General features: G+C 56.1%; 1 protein-coding gene across 1 annotated transcript; it reads left to right on the plus strand.

The window, feature by feature from the left end:
• Positions 1–604: 604 nt before the first annotated feature.
• Positions 605–15,969, plus strand: STK35 (serine/threonine kinase 35). Its single transcript, XM_058814554.1, has 8 exons — positions 605–720; positions 915–966; positions 1,234–1,352; positions 1,428–1,586; positions 1,825–2,301; positions 2,584–3,185; positions 8,424–9,171; positions 15,373–15,969. Exons 1-7 carry the CDS (start codon positions 605–607, stop codon positions 9,134–9,136), a joined length of 2,238 nt encoding a protein of 745 aa, XP_058670537.1. The 3' UTR covers positions 9,137–9,171; positions 15,373–15,969.
• Positions 15,970–17,359: the final 1,390 nt, after the last annotated feature.

A 17,359-nucleotide genomic window follows, 5' to 3' on the forward strand; every position in this document is an offset into this window, starting at 1 on the left:
ACAGGGTCCCCTGGGAGAGGAGCTGGAAGCCAGCCCACCCACCAGCAACTCAACTTAATATTCATCTGTCTCTTCCTAATGGGAAAGTGTCTCTGAGTCACACTGACATTTCCCTGGGACAATGGTAATTAAGTACCTGGGTAAGTGAAATGTGCGGTAATAGAAAAGTTAACTTTTCCCAACTACATGAGTGAAAGGCGCGTTCGGCGAGGAGGGGGCCGAGCGTGCCAGGCACCCGCGGAAGCAGTGGGAGTTAATGCCAGCTGGCGTCACACGGCGCTGCCACTCTGTCCCTGAGCCCCCAGGCCCCCCCGAAGGACCCTGCCCCGGAGCAGACAGGGCTCCCCATGCTCTGGGGCGCGGTAAATCGCCCCTGCAGCTGGTACAAGCTCTGCCGAGGCTGTCCCCGAGCAGGGGGACCGCGACCCAGAGCTCCGGTGGGAGCATCCCCAGACGGGCAGTGGCTGCGCTGTGGGTGCTCCAGCACGCTCAGCTTTATCCCGTTCAGGGACACGGCTTTTCCAGAAACTCCCAAAACGCTTGCACGCCTGCCTGGCCTTGCCGTAAGTAGGAGAGGGAGGCGTTCAGACGAATTTTGCGGGACATGGGGAGAAACACCGCGGTTCTGCTCCAAACCGCCCGCGGAGCTCCGATCCAGGGAGCCTCCGGCGAAGGGAGCCCCGAGCAGGGGGCGGCCAGCGCTGCCCAGGCGGGCACACGGTGACCTCCATGCGTGGGCAGGAGGCACAAGTGCCACTCCACGGCGGTACGAGGAGCGGCGCTCTCGTAAACACGGCGAGTCACGCCGCTGCCGAGCGGCACCGGGGGCGCGGGGCTGCGGCGCGACCCCCGCAGCCTCCCCGGGAGGAGAAGCGGCTCCATTTAAAAATAAATTGAGGTCAAACCACTTGCAGGAGCTGCAGCCGGCGCCGTGACACCGGGGGCAGCCTCGCATTAGAGTCGCCGGTAGCTCCGGGGGTCGCCGTCCCTTCCCCGCGGGCACCGGCGTGACGCAGCCGGGAGCTGCTGGGGCTGCGTGATGGCAGCGGCACATGGCCCAGCAGTGAGGCAAGAAAATGGGAATTTTGAGAGCTCCTCCGTGAGCCGGCGCTGCAGACGTCGTCTTTGACCGGCAGCAGTGCCCGCTGCCAATGGCACCGTGCAGGGGGCAGGAGAACGCGGGAGAGGCGGCTGGAAAAGTTCATTTCGGTTGGATCGCAATTCCCTCCCCAGATATTCCCTCCTCCTCCCGAGGAGCGGGGCGGCGGCGTGCAAAGCCCCGAGCCCGGGGGCTGCCAGCAGCACCAGGAACAGGATGAGAGCTCCGGGCAGCCCGGAGTGGACGGACACTGGTGATGCTCATGGCTCAGGGACTGAAAAGCAATTTAGGGACGGGGATCTCTGTGGTTCACCCCACCTGCTCGCAGGAGAAATGCCACCAAACTAGCCAAGATTCAACCCCGCGGGGACATGGACATCACTGCAGCCCCGCGGTCTCCCCTGGCCCTCGCCGCCCCTCGGGGTCCCGGTGTAGGGCGGTCGCCGTGTCCCGCTCTTGGTGACCAGTGCCATCACGCGGACACCCGGTGGGTGCCGCGCCACATTGGGGTGCCCCCAAAACCCTCGGTCCCAGCCCGCAGGGATCCTCTCGGGATCGCAGCCACTTTCCCGGGGAACTTCCAGTTGGAAACTCCCCGGGGATCCCCGGCAGTGGGGTCGAACCCTCGGGGTGAGCGCAGCGGCCAGGAAGGGTCCCCGAATGCCGCCGGAGCTGTGAAACCGACCCCGAGCCTCATGCCCGCCCTTCCCGGTGCGGCTGCACAGCGCCAGCTCGCCGAGCATCCAGCACCGCGCGGCTGCTCCCGGCGCAGCGCGTCCCGGGATTTACCGGGTGCCGAGGATTTATTGGGTCCCGGGGCACCACCCCCTCCCCGGGGAATCACCTCCCCGCCGGGTCATCACCTACAACGTGCGCACCGCCCCCTCCCCGGTGCACCGCGTCCCGGAGCATCATCCCCCCAGCCCCGGCGGCATCACACGCAGCCCCCCCCGCTGCACCCCTGTCCCACCAGTACATCCCATCCCGGGGCATCCCGCCCCCCCGGTGCACCGCCCGTCCCGGGGCGGGGGGAGGGGGCTGCTGGGGGCGGGTCACCCCCCGCCGTTACATAAGGGGTTACGTCAGGGCGCGCGGTCACGCTCTTATCCCACCGCCGCCGCCGCCGCCGCCGCTCCCCCACCCCGCCCATTCACACTGCGCCGTGCAGCGCCCGGCCCGGAGCCGCCGCCGCCGCTCCCCAGGTGAGCCCCGCGGGCCGGGCCCGAGCCCGCAGCGCCTCCCGCGGGCCAGGCCCGGAGGGAAGGGATGGAGGGGGGAGACCCGCGGCGGACGCCGGGGCCCCCATGACCGGCCTGTTTACACCGGCGCGGCGCGTACCACCGTGGCGGGGGAGCGGGAGGGGTCTGCCGCCGCGCTGAGCCCCGGCCGCGCCGAGCCGCGCTGGCGGCGCCGCGACCCGGTTACCGCGCCCGGGGCGGCAAACCCGGACCTCTCTTTCCGACTACGGGGCCGGCACCGGGGAGAGGCCGAGCCCTGTCGCGGCGGCCGCCGCCCCCCCCCGGCGCCGCGGTGGTTCGCGCCGCGCGGCCGCGATTGGCCGAGCGCTTAAAGCGGCCGGCAGCGCGCGCTTTTCCGCCCCGCGGCGCGGCGGCGGCATCGGCGCGTGCCCCCTCGCCCGCGCGGCGCTGCCCGGCACGCGGGGCGGGGGGGGCCATGGACGGCGGCCGCCGCGGGACACAAAGGATGGGGAGGCGGCGGCGGGCGACGCGGCGCGGGGCCATGGCGGCGGCGGTGGCGGCCGGGCCGGGCATCGGCGGCGGCGGCGGCGGCCCGCGGTACAGCCTGCTGGCCGAGATCGGCCGCGGCGCCTACGGCGTGGTGTACGAGGCGGTGTCGGGCCGCAGCGGCGCCCGGCTGGCGGTGAAGCGGATCCGTTGCGACGCTCCCGAGAACGTGGAGCTGGCGCTGGCCGAGTTCTGGGCCCTGACGAGCCTCCGGCGGCAGCACCCCAACGTGGTGCGCTTCGAGGAGTGCGTCCTGCAGCGGCACGGCCTGGGGCAGCGCATGAGCCACGGCAACAAGCGTAGCCAACTCTACCTGCGCCTCGTCGAGACCTCCCTCAAAGGTACCGGCACCCCCGGGGCCGCCCCGGCTGGGCCCCAACGCCCTCCGGGGCCGCCTCACCCGCCCGGGGCCTGCGGGGACCCTGTCCCTGGCACCCGTGTCACCCATCCCCACCCCTGAGCACCTGGATGTGCCGCCTCCCTGCTGCCCTCAGTGACCCCCGCACCCGGATCCTCCTGCCCCAGTCCCAGGTTACACCCCCGGAGCAGGTGGCTGCTGGGATGCCCCATGCGAGACATCCTGGTGTTGTCTCCTTTCTTCATGGACACCCTTCCACAGTATCCACACCTCAGGCACTGCTGCTGCCCTGCTTGCTACCCATCACCCTATTACTCAAATCTTTCCTGGGCATTGCCTGTGATTAACAGCGCCCAATGCTCCCCCCAGCTCTCACAATGCTCTTCCTCCCACCCTGACTCACTGCATTTCCAGTGTAACCACTCTGGGCTCTTCCCTGAGCACCCATCACCCCTGCATGCTTGGGGTCCTCTGTGGGGTATCTGCTCCAGGCTTGCTCCTATCAGCCATCTCTGTCCTGTCCCTACAGGGCTCCCCACAGGGTCTCTGCTGCCACTCACCCTGAACACACCTGAGGGACCCTTGTCTGGACTCTATCCCCCTGTGATGTGCATCCCTTCCACTCTCCTGTACGATTCTCCCAGGAAACCATTCCCTAAGCCCCACCCATGTCTTGCAGCAGTGCCAGTGGGGTTCCTCCATGTGTCCTGCAGTCCCACCCCCAGTCCTGAGGGGCCCTCTTGCCATCTCCACGCTCAAACCTAACCCTTGGGGGACATCCCTGTGTGCTGGACCCCTGGCCAGCACTGACTCCAAATCCTGAGGCTCCGTCTTCTACCCTGGCCTGTGCCACAGCCCACACACATCCCCTTGGGGACCTTCACAGCCTGTGACTGTGCCCCAGTCACAGCAAGGGGACATCTCCCCCTCTCTGCCCAATGTACTGTCCCATCTCTGAGCACCCCAAGGCTGCAGCCTGTTATGGCTCAAGCTCTCACAGTTTTAGGACTGTTCCTGTGTCCCCCCCACTGCTGGCTCTGTAGGAATAGCCCTGGAAGCACTAATGCCTGTAGCCTAGGCTGATACCTCCATTTTCCCCTGGGGTCCCTCAACAGCATCACGGGGCTGTCAGGGGTCACCTTCTCCTATCACAGTCAATGGTTGTGATGGTGACATCTCCAAAGTGCTCCCTCCCTTTGCTCCCTCCCTTTGCTTGTCAGACCCAGCTTTGCCAATATGCTGTGAAGATGTGGAAAAATACAGGAGCCCTCTGCCCTCGCTGCCCCTGAGCCTCCTCCCAGCCTGCTGTGAGCAGAACCAACCCCCCCAATCCTTCCTTCCCCAAACTTGGGTGCCAGGATTCCTGTCAGCTCCTTGGGGTGCTCAGTGTTCCTGATCCCCCAGACCCTGTGGCAGGCACAGAGTTCATGCAAAGCTCCTGAGATCCATCCTCTGAGCAAACCTGTGGCTCTGACTGTCCCTGCCTTGCCTGTCCCCTCTGTGTCCCCGCTGGGTGGACATGTCCAGACGTGCCTGGCTCTCCCCATGCATCCAGCTCCTGATCTTCTTCACACAGCCACCCAAGGGAGGCTCCCTGAGAAGGGCAGTGTCCAAATTCCTGTACAGCCAGGGCACACAGCTCCCTGGGACAGGAGCCAGCTCTTCCCTTAGGGTGTGTCCAGCTGTAGCAGGCGTGAGGGGTCCTGCCCCCTCTGTCGTGTTGCACACCCTGAGGCGAGCTGGCTTGGCTTGGGGAGAGCCCTCGGGTAGCTGCAGGTGTCCCATGTGCAGGTGGGGAAGGAGACCCATGGATGCCCCATCTCTGGAGGGGGTTGAGCCTTCTGAATTCCCAGCAGTGGGGAGGGCTTTGCCTGCCCTGGTCCTCCAGCAGCCCCTCAGAGGGGAGCAGAGCTGGACAGGAGTAGTTGTACTCCCCAAACCAAGCTGGGGCACATTCTCCTTCCCCTCTGCCTGGGACTGTGTTGTGCCAGGCAGCCTGTGCCTGCTGCCTTCCCAAGCCTTGGCTCTGATAGATGTGGGTAAATGTTTTCACAACAAAAGGCTGGGCTGGATGAGCCCTGCAGGTCTGTCCCTGCCTGCCTGCGGTGGCCGTGGCGCTGCGCTCCGTGCCATTCTGCACGACCGCAGCTGGGCTATTTACGGGCCAGCACAGATGCCGTGCCAACGTGCCGGGGCTCAGGGCACGGCCAGGATTAATCTGAGACTCTCTGAATTGGAGCACAACTGTGGGGATACAGGCAGGGTTTGCTCTCAGCTACGGCCAGAGGCTGAACCTTTAGCGTTTTAACGAGGTGTGGAGTAATTAAATTTAAAGGGCAGGGTGTGAAAAGGAAGGTGGAAGCTCGGTGCTGAGCTGGAGGAGAGGCACCTGTGCAATGTGCTCAGAGCACCTCCAGTGCTTGTGCACATCACATGCCCCTCTTGTTCCCAACCTAGAGCAGTGACAGAACTGCCTTAAGTGAACAGGTATAAGGGGTTGCTTTCTGTTCCTCCCGTGTCATCTATGGGGCCATCAACCTGCCACCACTCAGCCTCACTCATGGGCTGCCCTGGCATCACCTCTGTGTGTTGCCATCATTCCAGCTGCCTGGAATTCCATGCTGCCAGCTCCCATCTCTGGTGCAGCCTCCTTGCACAGAGGGAGTCAGAGGTTACATGTGCTGGTGGGCACTGGGATGCTGCTTCTGCTCTCGCTGGATTTTCATTTCCCCTGTGCAGCTAAGCAAATTAGCACGCTGTTAATGAGCTCCCCGGGATGGGGTGGGGGAGGTGTGTGTGTGCTGCTGGAAAGATGGAGTGTGAGTGTTTGCCATGCTGTGTTTGGGCAGGGAGCACATGGGGATGCTGGCTTGGTGATAGAGAACAGGTCCAGCCTGTCATTGGCATCTCCTCAGCTCCTGACTGCTTGTCTGCAGTTTGCTAACATCTCATCTTTTGGGAGCATCTTGCCAGCTCTTTATGTTTAAAGCTGTTTGTTTTGAAGGCAGGAAGATGATTTAACAACTAAAACACTTTCAGATTATAGAAAGAAAATGAGGAAATATTACTTTTGGCTTAAGCCTCCACTCACAATGCTCCACCCAAAGTGAAGTGCCTGGTGCTCGCAGCTACTGCTGGATCCCTGTCATCTTTCCTGCGTTTGCTGACGTTCAGGGGCCAAGTTTTAAGTCAGAGCCTTCCTTATGCTAAAAACAAACCTTGGCTTGTCAGAACTAACAGGTCCTGGATGCTGCTGAGCCAGTGTTTGAGCCACTGCCTGTGGGAAGGGGCTGCCAGCAGTGCTGTGTGGATGCTCCCACCTGGCTGTGTGTGAGGGATGTGTGGCTCTGCCGTCCTCCCTGTCATGGTTTGACTCCTGGCAGAGAAGACACAGACACTCCTGCTCCCTGTGTTGGGACTGTATGGCTGCAGAGGGGAGTAGGAAAGCCAAACCCTGTGTCCTGCTGTGAATCTCTGAGATTTAACAAATCAAAGTGATGGCAGCTGTGTGAGCTGGGGCTGTCCTGGCTGTGCTGAGCTCTCTGCTCCCATGCTGTCATGCCAAAGGTGGCTTGCACCAGAGAAGCTGCTTTTCCTGGTCAGCATTTTGGTCTCCAGAGCCAAGCTGTCCTGTGCTGCTCCCAGCTGGTCCTTTCATGCTGAGCCTCCTTCCAGCCAGATGAGACCCCCAGAGTGCACCCAGTGCCCTGTGTAACTCCACCCTGTTCTTTCATCCCCTGGATCTGACCTTCAGACCTAATCTCAGCAGAAGATTGCTGCGGATGGGGAGGTACAGCCAAATCTTTCTGTTGTGCCGATTTCCATTTCCATAGCAGTAGCCATGGATACAGACTGTTTGTGCAAATAACCAATATTCCCACCCACACTGCCTGCTGACCAGTGCAGCCCAGGGCTGGGTGGCCCCGGTAGTCCTTGGCTTTACCTGCTGCTGGAAGTTTTTTGCTTTCCCAGATGCTCTCTAGGGCTTTGCTCTAACAAAACCCAACTTTGTCAAAAGGGTGGAGTTATGTAACTGCTTCCCAAAACACTTGAGTTCAGCTGTGGGACTTTTTAGCTGTGGCAGAGGTGATTGGTATCCTCCAGCTTCTCTCTTATGGTACTTGATGATAAGAAAATCAATTTCTAGAGCAAAATGATGCTCTGGTGGTGTGTGCAGGCTCTGCCAATCACCTGGGTGCTCTCTGGAGGAGACTTGGGGTCTGACCCTGGGGTTTGCATTCCTGACATCAGCGAATGGGGATGGGTCTGTTGCCAATGCTCCCTGGGGCATCCTGGCATCCCTGGGGAGCACCAGTGGCAGACCTGACCCCATGAGCTGATATGATGCTGTTGTGTTCTTCACATGTCTAATTGATGTGCAAGAGTCCTTCCTTAGGCAGGAGTTTTATGGAGTAAAGCCTGAGATGCTCTGAGCTTGAGGAGCTCAGTTTGATGTCTGGTGAAGGAAGAAGCTGTTTGGGGTGAAATACTGAGCAGTAGGAGTATTTACAGTCACAAGTGTGGCTGAGATTACACTCAGCAAACATTTTGCAGCTTGGACCTCCAGTTTCTTCTCATTAAAGACTTGTTGGCAGTTAATGAGAGCTGAAAGTTAATGAAGTGGCAGAGTTTCCCCAGCACAAATGCAATCCTTAAATGCACAGATTTGTTCTGGGAAGACCCAGTGGGCCATAGGGCTGGGACACTGCTGTGACCACTCTTGGCAGGTCTGTGCTGGCAGTGTGAAGGGCTGTGATTTACTCCCTGTGTGCAGTTCCAGTAAAGTGTATGCAATGAGCCAGCCTTTGCCTCCTGCAGCACAGCTGAGGTGGGAGAGGAGGCATTCACAGAAGTGATTTATTTTTCCTGTAGACTCACTGCTAATTATGCTTTTAGCCTCTGCTGCTTTGGCTGTCAGAGCCTGGGGAGAATGGCCTGCTGGTAGGACTGAAGAACATGTGTTGTCTGCACTTTGCTGGGAGGAGGAGGTCCCTGAGCTGGTTCCCAGCAGTGGGTTTGGGTAAACATGGTGCTGGTGTGTCCTGCTCAACAGGATCCCAAAGCACTTGAAGCCACAGCAGTGCCAGCATCACTGCAGTGCAATAGGTCCCAGTCACATTCCCAAAATTTTTGTTATCCACATAAACCTCGGCCATCCTGGCTTAGTGTGGACTTTAAAATGTGTATGACAAACCCACTTTTTTTTATCTCTTCTGGTCAGGTGAGAGGATCCTGGGCTATGCAGAGGAGCCTTGCTACCTGTGGTTTGTCATGGAGTTCTGTGAAGGAGGAGACCTCAACCAGTACGTGCTGTCCCGAAGGCCCGACCCTGCCACCAACAAGAGCTTCATGCTGCAGCTGACCAGTGCCATTGCCTTCCTGCACAAGAACCACATTGTCCACCGGGACCTGAAGCCAGACAACATCCTGATAACTGAGAAATCTGGCACCCCTGTGCTCAAGGTGGCTGACTTTGGGCTGAGCAAGGTCTGTGCTGGCCTGACTGCTCGGGGCAAGGAGGGTGGGCATGAGAACAAAAATGTGAATGTGAACAAGTACTGGCTGTCCTCAGCCTGTGGCTCTGATTTCTACATGGCACCCGAGGTGTGGGAGGGACACTACACTGCCAAGGCTGACATCTTCGCCCTCGGCATCATCATCTGGGCCATGATTGAGAGGATCACCTTCATTGATGCTGAGACCAAGAAGGAGCTGCTGGGGACTTACATCAAGCAGGGGACTGAGATTGTGCCTGTCGGGGAAGCGCTGCTAGAAAACCCAAAGATGGAGCTGCACATCCCTCAGAAACGCAGGACTTCCATGTCTGAGGGGATCAAGCAGCTCTTGAAAGACATGTTGGCTGCTAACCCACAGGATCGACCTGATGCCTTTGAGCTTGAAACCAGAATGGACCAGGTTACATGTGCTGCTTAAATTCAGGGCAGGGCACTGCTGTGCTTTGCAGCTGGGTAAGTGATTCACATTTTTTGTTTTGTTTCTGTCCACTAGTGCACTTTGTAGTAGCACAAAGGAGTCTTTTATGTTCCTAGAGCTATTTCTATAGTGACTCATCAGAGCACTGCTTCTGAGGTTGTTTTCACCTATTCTACTGCAAAAATAAAATAGAGGTGAGAAATTGAATTAGCAGCTGCACATCCTGTCACTGCCCAAGGGCCCAGTGGAGCTGGAAGGGCTGGGCAGGAGCCTTGCTCCTCAGAGGTCCTGGCCAGTGGCTGAGACAGGCTGGGGCACAGCAGAGACACCTGCAAGCACTTGGTATAAGCTTTGGTGACATCTGTCTCTCTCAGGGTCAGGGAGGGATCTGCCAGTTCTGCCTTCTCTGCTGTGTGATGTAATTTTCACAGTCTGTGCTGGAGCTCCCTGTCTAGCACCCTCCCCCTCTGTGACACTTGGACAGGACACCTCGGGGCCCAGCTGGCTCAATGAGTAGCACCAAGTGGCACATCTGTCTTGGCACAGAACTCTTTGCTTTCACCTACAAGGCACATGGGTCCATCCTGTGGCTCTGTTTCATTTCCCTATTCAAGGCAGGACTTCCCTTTGGTGTGAACGGCAGTGCCCAGACCCAGGAGATGCTTTGGTCTCCAGCATCTGTGTTTGTAGACCTGTGTCTGCTAAGGAAGGAAGCTTAAAAACAGCTCTGCTCAGACTGAGCTCAGCTCTGCCCAGAGTCCCCTCCCTTCTCCCCCCCTGCTAAACAGTCTCAAGCTCAGAGGTCTTGATCCTGAGGCCTGGGTGGTCACACATGGTCTGGAAGGACCCCAGGGACGTGGTTTAGCTGGCAGTGTCCCTCACCAGTGACACAGAAGGACTGGGAGGTGTTGCCTACATGGCAAAGCTGTCTGTAAACAGAAGCTGTTACTAGGGATTCTCCCAGCCAAACATTTCAATGAAACTGAAGAATTACAGATTACCAGGGGTGAGCTGACATCTTTCCAGCCCACATCCTTTCTCAGGCTCCTGCAGAGCTGCCTGCCCATCACTGGTCCCAGGAGATCTTTGACAGCCTGCCTGTGTCAGGTGCTGGCATCACAGCTTGGGCCCAGCCCTCACCTCACCCCAAAACCACACACAGCCAGCTGGACTGGAGCTGACCATGGATGCAAGAGGGTAAAGAGCAAGGAAATAATGTCCTTGGCCAGCATGCATCAGCCCTCAGCTGATGGCTATGTGTCTGTCCAGCTCTGAGAGCAAGCCCCCAGCTGCAGGCAGTGGGGAAGGTGGAGGTGTTTTGGCAGGTTTTGCTAAAATCCCTCATTGCTGCCACCTGAGGTTTCCTGAGCTTAAGAAAAACGCTGTGGGGCCTGACCCCCCTCTCTCTGTGTGCCCAGGTACACTGTGTGCTCTTTGTAGAGAAATAGGGATGGAAATGGAAAAACCCATTGGGTGGGTCTTGTTCTTCTCTGTTGGTTTGTCCAAACTGGTCCACAGACCATCCCCTCTGCACTCTTCCACCCACAAAATGTTTACCACCCATCTCAAGTGCGAGTAACCGATTCAAGCACTGCTGCCTGGGGCTGGATACTGGTCCCAGTGAAGTGTGGGCTGGGGATTAGGGTGGGGGAGTGAATCTGGAAATGAGAGCCCTCAAGATGGGTGTGCTCCAGCCCCGGGGCAGACACCCTGCCCTGTGCCCGGGGCTGTGGGAGCAGCTCTGCCGCACGTGGAGGGTCAGGCCGGGCTCTGCCATCTGCGCTGCCTCTGTGCTGACACGATGCTGCTGCGTTATGCAACCGGCCCCTGCCCTCGGGGGAAATTCATCCTGCGCAGATCTGCGGAATAGTACATGAAGGGATAACAAACACCGAGGGGACAGTCCTACCCCGCGGCTGTTTGCTCAGACCCAGCTGCCTCCTGCAGCCCCCCCCAAGTCCATCCGTGAGTCTGCACCGATGGCTCCGTGGTGACACAGCTGCAGCAGCCAGGGATGCTCTTACATAACCCAACCTGGCACATGGAGCGTGGCTGCCTGGCCCACATAGAGCCCAGCCCCAGCCATATGTCCCTGCAAACCCAGAGTGTTCTTTGCCTCACTCGTGGGGCAACCAGAATATATGTATGGTGCACTTTGCTGTGTGGTCTTCCTGGTGTACTTGTGTATTCAAATCAACCTTCTTCTGGCTGCTATTAAATGCAAATCTTAAATTGGAAACCTGCTTGAGAAGCTTAAAATGGGATTTAGAGCAGAGCCTGAATTCTGCTCTCAGGTAATTTTAGTTGACCGAGAAACTCACGTAACCTCTCCCAACTTATTTGTGGCACTGGCATGTAGCTTTGCTGTGCTGGGTCATGCAGCAGGTTCTTCCCCAGGACAGTTCAGACCTGCTCAGCCTTGGTTCATGTCATAACCTGGAAAACTGTAACCCTTCCTGACCCAGGGAATCGGATTTTTGCTTATTCTTTGCTATGCCACTGACCTATTCAGATTTTGCTTAATGTCTCAGCAGCTTCAGTTCTGCCATGGATGCTGCACACACCTGAGAGCTTCATGCTCTGTTACCCTTCCAAAATGCAGATAGGAAATGTCAGTTCTCAGAAGAGAAGGTGTTTTTTGCTTGGTTTATGCTGGGCACTGGGCTGCCTGAGGTGGAGATAACTCATTATCTCCTTGCTTTTCCCACTGCTGGTGGCACTGGTGCAAACAGTTCCAGCAGAGGTGGGCAGCATTTCTGTGGGAAAAACAAAGGTATTCTCTTTTTCATTTGAACACTTCTTCGCTTCCTTCTGCAAATATTTAGATAAAACCAAGTTTATCTACAGCTCTCTAGAGTTGTTGGCAAAAGCTGCCTTTTGGGCAAAGAGGACAAAAGCCTTTCTAGTACAATTGAGGAGTGGCTGGGTTGTGCTGGGTATCTGCTGATGGGTCTCTTTCTGTGATAGCCCAGCACTAACTGCACTGCCCACTGGGGAGTATTTCACCCTTCCTTCCCAATACTGAAAAACTAGAATGATTCTCCTTTCCTGCAATGAGAACATCTTTCTATGTCACTTTTGTAGTTGCCCTCCAGATTCCCTGGGGATGGTGAGGGGCCTCCCAGAGATGCTGCTCTGGTGGGATCCTCTGATGGGATGGCTTTGTGCAACCCTCAGACAGGTTGTAGAGGAAAAAGGTACAGTGGCAGTGTGGCCTTTTGCTTCTCCCTGCAGTGACACAGGGGCCTTGGCCACAGAAACACCAAGGGTGAGTACAGCATCACCCACCACTGACATTTATGTGCTTAAGAAATGTTGCAGTTTTGATTCACACAGGACATGAAACTACAATGGTTGTGATCAGTGTAGAGACAGCTTGTTCTGGTAGGTTTGCATTCCATGATATTTTCACTGTGGTTAAAACAGTTGGTCTGATTTTGGGTGGATGCTCAAGATGAATGGCAAGAATCTGTGCAGGCTGAAGCATCTCAGGGGCTGTCATGAGCAGGATGGTGTTCAATAGCTGTGGCCAGTCTGGTTCTCTCCAGCACTCCTCTCTCACTGGGTTTGATTATTCCAGTTTCAGCTGAAAGTGGCTGTTTGTATTTGCATTGTTCTGCTCTTTGCATTTTACACGTGCACCAGGAGCTGATGCTGAACAAGCTTATCTGCTCACCCTGCACGATGGTTTCTGCTCTGGCCAGAGCTCTCTGGTGCTGTGCCCAGCCACCCCCAGCACTGCTGATAAACTGCTGCCCTGTGGAATTTCAGAGCTGAAGGAGGGACAGGGATCAGGGACACAGCAACAGCTCTGAGAGCTGTCAGTGAGCAGGGACTGCTGCATCCAGTTAGATTTTGGCTGTTAGTATCACTCAGCTCAAGTTTTACTCACTGGCCTAAAGAGCAGCAATTTCATTCCTAAAACAATGTTGGTTTTGACTTTGGACTGTTTTTCAGTGGTTTGTGGATCTTGGCGTGGACAAAAGCCATAGTAAAAGCAAGGTCAGTTCCTCTTAGCCATAGTAGTGAATGCAGCATCACAGGGACCACTCCATGGAGTGGTGACACCCTTCTGGACAGTGTTGATTCTACCTGGGGTGAAACGAAGCCTGAGGGTGACCTGGACCATGTCAGCTCTGGCCAGTTGTATTGGTGTTTGTGTTTACTTGCTGTCATCCCTGCTTTGCCCTCTGGGGGCGGTCACTGCAGTCGGGTTTAAGGATGCACCCAAGGAATGCATCACAAGTATAGGTACAGAGCATGAGGGAAGGCTCAGGAGGTAAATCAGGCACTCAGCTCCGTTCCCTTGCACTCAGTGTCCCCACCCAGGGGCAGATGACATGGCTAACACCAGGAGCTGCTGGGTTGTCTCTCCCTCCTCTGCACTGAGTCCTCTCTGCCATGCAGACCCCACTGCCCCTCTGTGTGACCCACACATTGGTGTCATCTTGTGTGCTGGGCGAGGGCTCCATGGGCTGCTGCTTCACGTCCTGCTGATGCCAAATGAACATTGGAGCTGATTAAAGCTATAAATGGCATCAGTGGAGGGATTAAAAGCTCTTGAACAAGCCCCTGCAAAAACGTGCGTCAGTGGGGCGAGCTCTCCTGTCTCAGAGCAGCGAGCTCAGGGCTGCTCAAGCAAGTTCCTTCCCTCATAATGTTCCTACTCCAGGGAAGCACAAACAGAAACCCTGCCCTACTTGCTAACAAAGCTGCATAATAGGAGAAACCTTCCAGAAGAATCCTTGTGTGTTTGCCCTGACCTGATGTCTGTGTGCCTCTCGCCTCCTCAAACAAAAAGGCTTTATTCTGATGGCAGCCTGCAAAAGTGGCATCCCTTTGGTTAACTTCTCCTGGAAAGGAGTGTGCCCATGACCTTGCCTTCTGCTCTGAGCAGCCTTGTCCTTTAGAAATGTGTTCCTCAGGCAGGGATTTCTTTAATGAGATTTCCTAGGGCTAAGGTATTGGAGTAATTTGCTGGGCAGTAGCATTTTTTCTGCAGCAGGTCTTTCCCACTGCTCCCTTGGTGTCTCTGCAGAACCCTTTGCCTGGTGGCCTGGGACCTGCCCCTGCTGAATGGGGGAGTTAAATTCACCCCACACATTTTTTTCCCGTCTGAGTTTAGAGCTCATGGACCACCCCGACTGCTTCCCAGCACAACCACTGCCCTCAGCTCTGCTGGTGCCTCCTTGAGTTTGGGACATCCTAAAGGATGGATTTTCAGTACAGAAGTGACATCATGTGTATATAGGTGTGCTGTTCTTCTGCTGTCCACAGGGAATTTTCTGGGTTGCAGACAAACTATGTGGAAAATGCTGGTGGCTTATGTGCAGCATTGAGCACTCCATGTCCCTGAGCTCAGAGGACAGGAGGGTGCCAGGGCTGTGGATGAATGGGTGCAGCACCACTGCAGGGTGCTGCAGGGACCATGGGGGTCGTTGTGTGTTGAGGCTTTGGCCAAAGCAGGGATTGATGCAACAAATCCAACTCTAAAATCCCTGGCACTGAGCATCCTTGTAGGCTGAGCTGTGAACCTCTCCTGCCCTGTTTCCAGTTGCACCAGCCTGGATTTTACCCACCAAACCTCTCCTGCTCTGTTTCCAGTTGCACCAGCCTGGATTTTACCCACCAAACCTCTCCTGCTCTGTTTCCAGTTGCACCAGCCTGGATTTTACTCAGCTTTTGCAGAGCCACTTGTGCTGCCCGAGCTGCTGCTGACGCAGCAGGCGAGTGGTGCAGGGCAGCTCTGGGCTTGCAGCTTGTTCCACCTTTCCTGTGGAGTGCATGGAGCCAGCACTCACAGACACATCACATGGACTCTCAAGGCCAGGCTCTGCTGTGGGAACACTTGTCCTTGTTCCAGCAGGACTGTGTGGGATGGGGCTGTGTGTGGGGGTGTGAGGAGATGCTCAGCCCCAGCCAGCCTGTCCCTGGGGCAGCTGGATGTGTGCTGTCCTTGGCAGTGTGCTCCATGCACTGCTGTCTGAGTCCTTCTGGGATAAAATCTGACTGTAAACTGAGCCCAGTCCCTGTCTGGATCGATAGCCAAAGCACTGGGCAGTAGAGAGAGGTGGCAGCACTCATTTTGGGCTAACTGGGATAAGTGGGCAGGTGGCAAGAGTGGTGTCCTACACCCCTTCCATCCAGGAGCCAATGCCTGCAGTCACAATGTAGTAACTGAGACAAACCACTGACAAACCTGACCTCTCTTTCTCCTCTCTTGTTTTTTCTTGCAGATTTATTTACCAGGGACCCATAATCTCCATTATTTACGTGCAAGAAGGAAGTCAAAGATAAGGGAAGATGATAATACAGAAGATCCCTGGTCTACAGGATCTCTTGCAATGTGAAATATTTGAGTGTTACTTTTTTGTGTTGGGAAGGGTGTTGTGGGGGTGTGGGAGGGGGCTGCAGGTGCCTGTGGAAGAACACAAGCTGGCAGCTGTCACTCACAAAACTTTGAAAGAAGATCCAGAGAGCAGAGCTGCCCTTGCCCAGCCCTCCCTGTGTCTCCTGTGCTGCTGTTTGACTCATTAGATGTTTTTAGGGATGTGGTTCCATGAGGAAGTGGGAATCAGCAGCCTGATGGTGAGGTGTACTGCCAGGCACCAGCTATAAGTCCAGCTGGGCACAGCTTTGGGTTCAAAGCTATTGATTTTGCCTAGGGAAAATGGGAGCAAAGTGGTGGGTAGGCTTGCATTGGGAGTGCAGTGCTTTAGGAAAGAGGAATCTCTTGGTCCACATGTTGCAAGCAGCTAAATAACTTCATAGCCAGGCAGCTCCTGAATAGGTGGTGCTGCCCAGGTTTGTGAGCAGCTGACATTAGGATAGAGTAGGATAAACAAGCTGGAAAGCCATTTGGCAAAGCAGGTCTTCCCAAGCTGGATTTCATGATCGTCTTTGTGACTGTCTTTCTATACAGAGGGAACTGGGGAGCTGCTGAGTACATTTTCAGGTTGACATCATCTGAGTACAAGAGAAACAGAGAGCAGTGCACTGCTCTGATCCATTTAATGCCAAACTTCAGTCAATAGGAACAATGCTGTGGAGAGAAGGAGGTTTGGCCTAATGGGTCAAGGGCTAGATTTTAGCCTCCCACAGGACACTTTTCCCTGCTAGCTAATGATCTCCAGGAAGCAAAAGGCAATGCTGCTATTCAGGATAGGCTACAGTATAGTACAGCTCAGGTCAGGAGACTGGAACCTCAGGCTGAGCACTTAAAACTCTATTTCCTTGCCTATATTTAAAGCAAAACTCATTTTCTGGGGCTGCCCTGTGTTGATGATCTTTAGACTTTGCTCACTGTAAATGCAATGTAAAGCACCACCTCTTCTCCACTCTGCAGCTTCTGAACCACCTAAAATGTTTCTCAGCAGGTGAAATCACCAGCAGTGGTTTGGGAAGTGGGGCTGGTCTGACCCAGGGTGCTCAGTCTGGAGCTGGCCATGGCAGCACCTGCTCCCCTCATCCCTGGTTGTGGGAACTGCTCCTTGCCTGCAGCTTTCCTCTGCCATCACTGGAAGGTTCCTAACTGGCAGCACCTCTATGTATCTCCTCAGTGTACTGTGCTGAGCTCACAGGAATGAATGGAAATGGAGGAAATTCAGGTGGGCTCAGGCAGAGCAGGGAAAGGGTGGAGGAGCTTCTTTTCCATCTTTTCCAGAACACAAAGCTAAAGCTGTGGCTGCAGAAAGACCTAGTCCTTCTTAGGAGGACCAGGAGGCTCCAGACTGGCTGTCTGTGACTTGTGAAGGTTTGGACAGCACAAATGCACTGCCAAGCCCTTGTTCTCACACTGTGTTTGTCCCTAGGGATGTTTCTATGGGCTGCAGCTGGGTGGGATTCCTGCAGCTTCCTGTGCTGCATCCCACAGGGAGGGGAGAGTGAACCATTTAGCTCACAAGTGCAGTGTTAGTGCCCTGATCACTGGACCATCCTTCCTCCACCTGGCAGAGCCTTTGCTCCTGACTGTCACAGCTGTTCTAAGCAAACCCTGGCCTGAAGGGGCACAGTAAGAGGGCAGGAGGGGAAGCTGGAAGGCAGTGAGTGCATTGCCCTGTTCTTCTCAGGACAGGAGTGAGTCCAGCAGGCCCTGGAAGGGTTGGCCCTCTTGGTCCACTGCTGTTTCAGGCCATCTTCAAACCACACGTGTCCACCTCAGCTTTTGCATTGCAGATGTGTTTTTCAAGCAGCTTGATGTTAGTGAGCTAGACCGTAGTGCCT

The sequence above is a fragment of the Ammospiza caudacuta genome, chromosome 15 (genome assembly GCF_027887145.1).
Source record: "Ammospiza caudacuta isolate bAmmCau1 chromosome 15, bAmmCau1.pri, whole genome shotgun sequence".
NCBI lineage: Eukaryota > Metazoa > Chordata > Aves > Passeriformes > Passerellidae > Ammospiza > Ammospiza caudacuta.